The 8,148-nt window shown below is 46.3% G+C and overlaps 1 protein-coding gene across 3 annotated transcripts in view; it reads left to right on the forward strand.

Annotated features, from left to right (window-relative positions):
* Positions 1-6,619, forward strand: part of RCAN2 (regulator of calcineurin 2) — a 268,960-nt gene extending 262,341 nt beyond the window's left edge. For all 3 annotated transcript variants that reach the window (XM_047733367.1, XM_047733366.1, XM_047733368.1), the window contains one exon: positions 4,521-6,619. In XM_047733367.1, coding sequence (XP_047589323.1) covers positions 4,521-4,681 — 161 coding nt within the window. In that variant the 3' untranslated portion in view covers positions 4,682-6,619. The remainder of the gene's footprint in view (positions 1-4,520) is intronic.
* The last annotated feature ends 1,529 nt before the right edge of the window (positions 6,620-8,148 follow it).

Here is an 8,148-nt window from a genome sequence, read left to right on the forward strand (position 1 = left end):
TGAGGATTGGGAGTGTGATGGGTGACCCTCTGCTTGTCCTTCCAAAGAAATGCTCCACTGGCCATGCTCTGTGTGGTGTGGCAGCCCCGGCCCACCCAGAGTGGACAGGGCCCCGGGGGCTCCTTGTCCCCTGCCAAGCCCAGTTGGTCACCCCGCAGGGAGACAGCATTGATGTCAGCCCTCGTGGTAGAGGAATTAGCTGAAGCCCAAAGGGAAAGAGAGGCCAAAAAAAGAAAAATTCAATCCAGCCACACCAAAGCGATTTCTTTTTAGTCTGTGGGGCTCTTAGCAGCTGTTAAGCTTTGCTGGATTTTGATAGTAAGAAAGTTTCCAAAAATAGAACAGTGAAATGTCAGAGTTAATGGGATCACAGCAATAAAGCATCTGTACTACCAAGCAGCCTGACTTTGTTAGCTCGACGGGCTCGACGACATGAGGGTTGCCCAGCACGGAGCAGAGCCCTGGGCTTTCCTGTCCCATCCTGAGTGCCCCCCCACAACACCCACACACCTGCCTGAGAGGAGAGCACTCGGGCTTGAATTGGTAAACACATTGCAACTCGAGGTGTCTTTAAGGCAGTGTTCTTTATCAAAGCCAGGGCAAACAAATGGCTTAACTAAAAGGCTAGCTTCATTATGTATATTTTACTGTAATAGAAACATAAATATAAATATACATATACACATACATGTGTGTGTATATTATATATGCACATACGTGTGTGTGTGTATATTATATATGCACAGATGTATATCAAGGTAGCAGCTAGCTGCTTGCAGACACATGAGGAAAGAGGCATGTGTTGGGTCAGCCCCCTGGTGGGGTCCCTGCCACCCGCCCCCCAACCCCACTCTCTGCTCACTCGATGGATGATGGCAGATTCTCTGCTGTGGACCAGAGACCGGCGCTGCCTCACCCTGCATGGCGACCAGGCACAGGACTCCCCCAGCCACTCTGGTTTTCTCAAGGGGTGCTTCCTCTCTAAACCCGGAGACCTTCCAAGAAATCCTGTAGGCGACAAGAAGAACGACCTCACCGTGTGTTGACTCTTCTCTTTCTCCATCTCTTGTGGGAGGACGTCCCTCCTTCAGCATCGCAAAGCATTCCCGAAGGAAAGAGCATTTTGGAAACCGTGGGTAGGAGGAACTCATCACCGTTTGCTGTGGCACTTCGAGGGGCTTGTTGCCGTCCCAGAAACAGATGAGAAAGGAGACCACCGATGAAATCCTGCTGCTGGCGCTGATACAGAGGAGCCCTGGCTGCTTTCCCCCTTGGCGTCCTCAGCATTCCTGAGCTTGATGTCCCTTGACCTGCGCCGTTGGCCGTTTCCCATGAGAAATTGACGATGCAGAATGGAGGAAGCGGGGAGGCACGTTAGGTGCAGGCTAGCGCCCTGGGGGACCGCAGCCTCCTGCAGGCCACATGGACCCCTGTAACACCGGCCACACTAAAGCACAGGGAAGCGCACGATGGGGCGGGGGAGGGGTGCTGGGTACCAAAGGTGATGTCACCCAGTCAGAATTCCCTGGGTTGCATCCTCATCCCAGTACTCTCCTTTTTTTTTTTTAATTGATTGATTGATTGATTGATTGGGAGGAGGAGCAGCAAGAGAGGGAGAGAATCATAAGCAGGCTCCCTGCCCAGTGCAGAGTCCAATACGGGGCTCGATCCCACCACCCTGACATCATGACCTGAGCCGAAATCCAGAATAGGAACTTCCACCAACTGAGACACGCAGGCGCACCCCCAGGAAATCCTGATTTCAACAAGCAGGACCACTAAGGGGTCAGGAGTTTGAGAAGCGAGGCTCAACGATGCCACCCACCAGGTCTCTGCCCATCCTGGGGCCCAGTGCCTTTTGTGCAAGAGCTCATTTCCCTGTAGGTTCCGCTCCTGAGCCATAGCTGAAGCCATGCTTTTCCCGAGAGATTTTGGTAAACATGACAACTGCTTTAAAAGAGAAGGGAAGGCAACTGAATGAGCTGTCTGCTGCTAGGTCCACCAGAGCTGTAAGCACAGGCCTTAGAAAGGACTTCAGAGGGGATCCAGGGCAGTGAGCGCTGGCTGTGTCTGCTGTCCAGCAGGGAAGCAGACGGGATCCCCAAGGACTCAGGCAGGTGTCTAAGTTCTGTCCAGGTTCTGCTCCACGTCCCCTGCTTTTGTCACTGTTCTCTCCTGAACCCAGACTGGTCCACGTTTGCCAGAGGTTTCATACTTGCTGCCACAATTCTCTCTACCTACAAGTTCACCAGACCTAGACTTTAAATTGCAGGGTCCTTATGAGCCTTAGTTCTATGGCTCCGACGAGTTCTGTCCCTCTTGGCTACTGCCAATAAGCAGTGAAATCCCAGAGCTGAAACCCTCCATTTTTGTGAACTATCCCTTGCCCTCACCCAGGAAAGCATTTGCTCTATACAACAGATGTCAAAGGTGGTCCAACAAATGCCTCTCTGACTTTTAACAGAAGGAGAACAGTCTTAGCGGCCCATGCCTAGATTAGTTTGCTGGGCCTGCCACAAACCAAGTACCACAAACTGAGGGGATTAAAGAATAAAAATTTAAAAAAAATTTTTTTTAGGGATGCCTGTGTGGCTCAATCAGTTAAGCGTTCGGCTCGGGTCATGATCTCAAGGTCCTGGGATCCAGTCCCACATCTGGCTCTCTGCTCAGCAGGGAGTTGGCTTCTCCCTCTGCCTCTGCTGCTACCCCGGCTTGTGTGCTCGCTTGCTCTCTCTCTCTCTCTCTCTGTCAAATAAATAAATAAAATCTTAAAAAAAAAAAAAAGTTATAAAGCATCACAGCAAAGGAAATCATTCCAGATAGTCGCAGACTTTATCTTTAGCATTTAGTATGTGCAAGGCTGGCTGACTTTAATCTTAGGGAGATCAGGGAAGTGTTTTTTGTTTTTCTTATGTTTATGTTTCGAAGGTTCCTTTTTGATTTTGTTTGTTTTTTAACAAAGCGGACTTACCATGCGTGCTCAGGGTGGAAATACAGCCCATGCTTTTGAAGTTGTGCCAGGTCATTTTGGCCTTGGTAAATGTTAAAGGATAGCTTCCCTGGGAGACCAGGAGCAGGTCCACAAATATTAAAGTTGAAAATGCTCTTTATCAGTAGGTACGAGGATATGGCTGTCGTGACTGGTAAGAGATTGTGCAGGGTCTTCTGTCCTGGTCTAGGAGACAAGGTCTTGATCTAGTGAGATCTGGAAAGCCACTGACCAGGAGGATGTCCGGGAGACACTGCTTTTAGATTTTCCGTATTCGTGAAAGATGGGGAATGAAAGGTGGGATGTCAGGAGAAGGTTAAGATGAGTATGTCAACAGTTAACTTGAGAAGTTAATAGCATGCAGATGGGGACCCCTGGGTGGCTCAGCCGGTTAAGTGCCTGCCTTCGGCTCAGGTCATGATCCCAGGGTCCTGGAACTGAGTCCGCATGGGGCTCCCAGCTCAGCAGGGCGTCTGCTTCTCCCTCTCCCTCTGCCTGCAGCTCTACCTGCTTGTGCTCTCTCTGTCAAATAAGTAAATAAAATCTTTAAAAGCACGCAGATGGAGAATGCCCCCTCTTCCTGCCCCACTACCTGGAGGTCTTCTACTTTTCTTTTAGACCTAAGCCAGTTGTCACCTCCACCGGGAAGCCTTTCAGTGTTACCTTCTCCTTAAAATTTTGTGCCACAGTCCTTGACATATATAGCCATGCTAGCACTTACTGTGGTATTTTGTGGTACTTCTTGTTTCCACACTCGGCCACGAGGCTGTGCTCTTGCGATAGACACCAGGATCTTCTATTGCACCCGTAGCCTTTTCCCGGCAATAGGCCAGACCGTGGGGAATGCTCAGTAAATACCTCCTAAAGGGGAACAAAGGCAGGAAGTCAGCCAGCTAACAGCCATTTGGCCATAAGATGAGCCAGTCAAGAAGGACAGACTTTTGGAACTTGAAGGGACCTTGACAGTCCTCTAACCCCGTCACCCAGCAGCCACCACAAATCCCAGACCAGTGATGATCCTGCCTTAGCCCATCCTGGGGCAGCTCTTGCTATAAAAGTGTGGCTGGAGAATACTTCAGAGACTGCCCTGTCGACAAGGTGAAGAAGTGAAGCTGTTGGCCCAAGGTCACTCAGCAATCAGCAATGATGATGGGAAACAGAAGAGAAATGGAGAACGAGCTGTCAGAGCCACCCTGTCATCACCACGATCCTGAGGACTGTAGTCGTGACTATGTGGAAGTTTACGGTTGGGGATGCTGACTGAGGCTGCAGGAGGGTGAGTGGCCTGTGCGGGCTTGTCAGGCTGATAGATGGTACAGTACAGCGCAGATAGATGATAGTGTAGTGTAGTGCAGACAGATACAGTGACCGAGTAATCTCACTCCATTTTGCGATGCCCTGTGCCATTCCTGGATAAGATCCGGGCTTCCTGAAACACTGTGAAATGTCCTTCCTTCCAGAACAAACATTGCCAGAGAATCTGCTTTGAGCTCCCTTCCCCTTTATCACCCCCCTTTTTCTTGCCTTTCAGGAGAGAAGTATGAGCTCCACGCAGGAACTGAGTCCACCCCAAGTGTCGTCGTGCACGTGTGCGACAGCGACATAGAAGAAGAAGAGGATCCAAAGACTTCCCCAAAGCCAAAAATCATCCAGACCCGGCGTCCTGGCCTGCCGCCCTCCGTGTCCAACTGAGCTCACCACTCCGCCTCAACGATAATATCTGTCTCCTCTTTATCATGCTTTTTTTTTTTTCCTCTGTTGTTTGTCGAAAAAAAAATAATTGCCTTTCAATCCCTGGGTGTTTGGTTGTTTGAGATTCCTTCCTTGTAATCAAGCCTCTCGGACAAAAGGGCTAGGAAAAGGTGATATGTTTCCTGATCATATCATGTCCATTGAGTAATAATCCATTATTTAGAAGGTTCTAGAAAAAAAAAAAAAGGTAGTATTTTCTTATTAAAATATCAGCACCATCTGTATCTTCATTCTCTCATGTTGATCCAAGCCAGAGACATCAGTGACAAATAGCACCCGTGTTGTTTGTGATCCGTTTCAGTCCCAGTCCTGACGTGTGTGCGTTGTTTCTTCCTGGCCACTTAAGTAGGACCATAAGTAAACTTGACTTTGACTGCATGAGATATCCCCATCTGGTCTCACTCAGTCCTCTGCATCCCGACATTCCCAGGACATGCATGATCACCAGCATTTATTTTCAAGATTCGAGGATATACTCTAACTCTCAGACTGTCAGCATCCAGCCATGTCCTATGTAGACTAGAAAATTATCAGCATCATCCGGCTCAACAAGTCTGGGTATAGCCACTATTTTGAGTCCATCCTTCATAGCTCTGTTAAAATTCCTGGAGGCGACACTGAGCTTGGCCCCAAAGATATTCCTCCATAGATTTTGAACACCACTTCCGTAGAGTACTTTCCCAGACTCGCGGGGGAGGCTTGTCCAGGGTGACAGAGACCGATTTCAGGCAAACCTATTTATTACAAAAGTTTCACGGTGTCTGAATGATTGTTTTTTCTCTTTGTATATTTGTACAAATGTTTCAGCTGTGCTTTTAAACTCTGGATGTTTTTTATTTAGTGATTGTTCAGCCATTAGCTGCTTAAAGACATAACTATGTGCATTGCTTATGAATGCATTCATATACTAATACAGATAATCTGATAATATTACACTCTACTATGGGTAATGCTGAATTTTGGAACGGCACAAAACTTCTCATGCCAATATATAAATGACTAGCCAACATCTTTGCTATCAAGAACACTCGTTTTTAAATAAAGGGAAGAGGCATGTGTCCGTCATAGACAATTTGGGTGAAGCTAGATCTCCAGAACTGAATATTTGAAACAGGAAGGGAGGGTAGATCAACAACATATATCAATCCTACTCATGCTACGGCCATGTTGCTCAAAAACATTTGTTTTCGTCACATGTGATATTTCTATTTCTGTAGCCCGAAGTGCATTACCGAAGATACACCTCTAAAACCATTACCTTCTGCTCTTTGTACAAGGCCTCACACCCGCCCCTGTTAATGAATTACTTTAGATGCAAATGCCAGTTACAAGGGAGTAGGGAAATACTTTCATTACCCAAGACTCAGAAAAACACGCGAGAACAATAACACAGCCATTTTATGGAAGGATTGTTGTGGTTTTTGACTAAGGTGTACAGTTAGTTTCGGCAGAAACTTAAAACAGACTGATCACTCAGAAATTCAAGTCCGTTATACTGTGAATATAGCAATATCATACTGGACACAGTACAGGTGAAACTGAGGACAGCGTTGCTTGTAAAACCCTGAGTTTCCATAAGAAGAAAAAAATTCAGGCTCCTTTTAAAAATAAAATCTGAGGAGTGTATAGTAAGCAAATGCTTTGTCCTTTGCTGTGGAGGTTTTTGGTGTTTCATCAACAAATGAAAGATTAGACTTCGAAGTGGAGGAATGCGGCCCTCTAGTGGAAGAAATATTTTTCTGAGCTTTTGAGACCTGGCGGAGAACCGCAGCCGTCAGCCATTTTGTGCTGAGCCTCTTCACAGTCTTCTGCGGGGGTCGTTTGACTTCCTAAGCTACTCACTTTTCAGAACACAGGTTCTAAGGAAATTCGGATGAGGGGGAAAAAAAAATTTTATATATATATATATATATATATATATATATATATATATATATATATGGAAATTATTTTTTAAGTGTTTTAAAGCAGATCCCATCAGTCATTTCCAGCCAAATTTAGCAAAGGTTAAATGACCATCCTGTGTAGTCACAAAATAAAAACACAGTGAAGTGGACGACCTAAGGGGTTAGTCTTGGGGACATTTATTGCGAAGTTTCTATGTGAATCTGTCTCAGGTCAAGTAATTCTTTCATTAGGTTGGGTTTGGGAAGAGGGAAAGAGGAACTTCTCCCAGGAGAGCTGTAAGAAACCGGAAGGAATCTTTGGAGGGTTTCAGGGGAGCCTCCTGCACTGTGAAAGTCAAAATTGCCTCAGCATTTCCATGACGCACCTTATGCAAACCTCTTTAGCACTATTTTCAGTTTGAAAAGTCTGACTATGGAGGGGGAGGGGGAGATTTCCACCAACCAAATCATTTGTGCACGTGTATAGCTCAAAGAGCTTAGACTTCAAATATACCTGGTGAATGACTCTTTGTCCATGTAGTATAATTTCTGTGTTGTCTGTCTGAGCTGACTCCTTTTTGAGTGGTAATTGTGGAAGAATGCAATTCAGCCTATCGTCTTTATAAAAAGTTACCAACACATGGGATTAACTTAGCTGAGAGCTTACTGAAAGGAACAGAGTGGGAAGCTGGTTGGCAGTCACACTGAAGGAACGGGAATTTGAGCAAGTCCTGGAGGGATGGGTTGGGCTCTCATAAGGGGAACTATTTTATCGTCATGCATCAACCATCTTGGTCCAAGAGGCCATTTCAAAATAAAGATTTTATTTATTTGACCAGAGATCACAAGTAGGCAGAGAGGCAGGCCAAGAGAGAGAGAGAGAAAGAGAGAGGGAAGCAGGCTTCCTGCTGAGCAGGGAGGCCAATGATGCAGGGCTCGATCCCAGGACCCTGAGACCATGACCTGAGCCGAAGGCAGAGGCTTAACCCACTGAGCCACCCAGGTGCCTCTCAGATGTACAGAGGACCCTCTTTAAACATCGCTCCCACACGGTTCTTCAGTTTAAAACACCATAAGAAACCCAAAGTAGGAAAAATTTTATTACGGGGAACACAAAAAGCACTATCATAAAATAAAAGATGGACACATCGTATTTCACAAAGAGCATCTGTTCATCCAATTATACCATTAGGAGAGTGAAAGGGAAAGTCTCAGACCTGGGGAAGATATTCACAACACATACAGTTCTTAAACAACTCCTGTCCAAAACACAAGACGAACTACTACAGATCAGTAAGAAAAAGACAGACAATCCATCTTTTAAAACTGGCCAAAATGCTTAAAGAGGGACTCCACACACACAGGCAATTCACACATACACACACCCGTGCCTGAAATACCCATGTGGCTCATAAACATTTAAAGAAAGTATTCAGCATCATGTTGCATCAGAGAAGTACAAATCAGGACCTCAACAAGGTATACCACAGCCCTATAGGAATGAGTGTGTGGGAGTACTGA

Source organism: Lutra lutra, chromosome 6 (genome assembly GCF_902655055.1).
Source record: "Lutra lutra chromosome 6, mLutLut1.2, whole genome shotgun sequence".
NCBI lineage: Eukaryota > Metazoa > Chordata > Mammalia > Carnivora > Mustelidae > Lutra > Lutra lutra.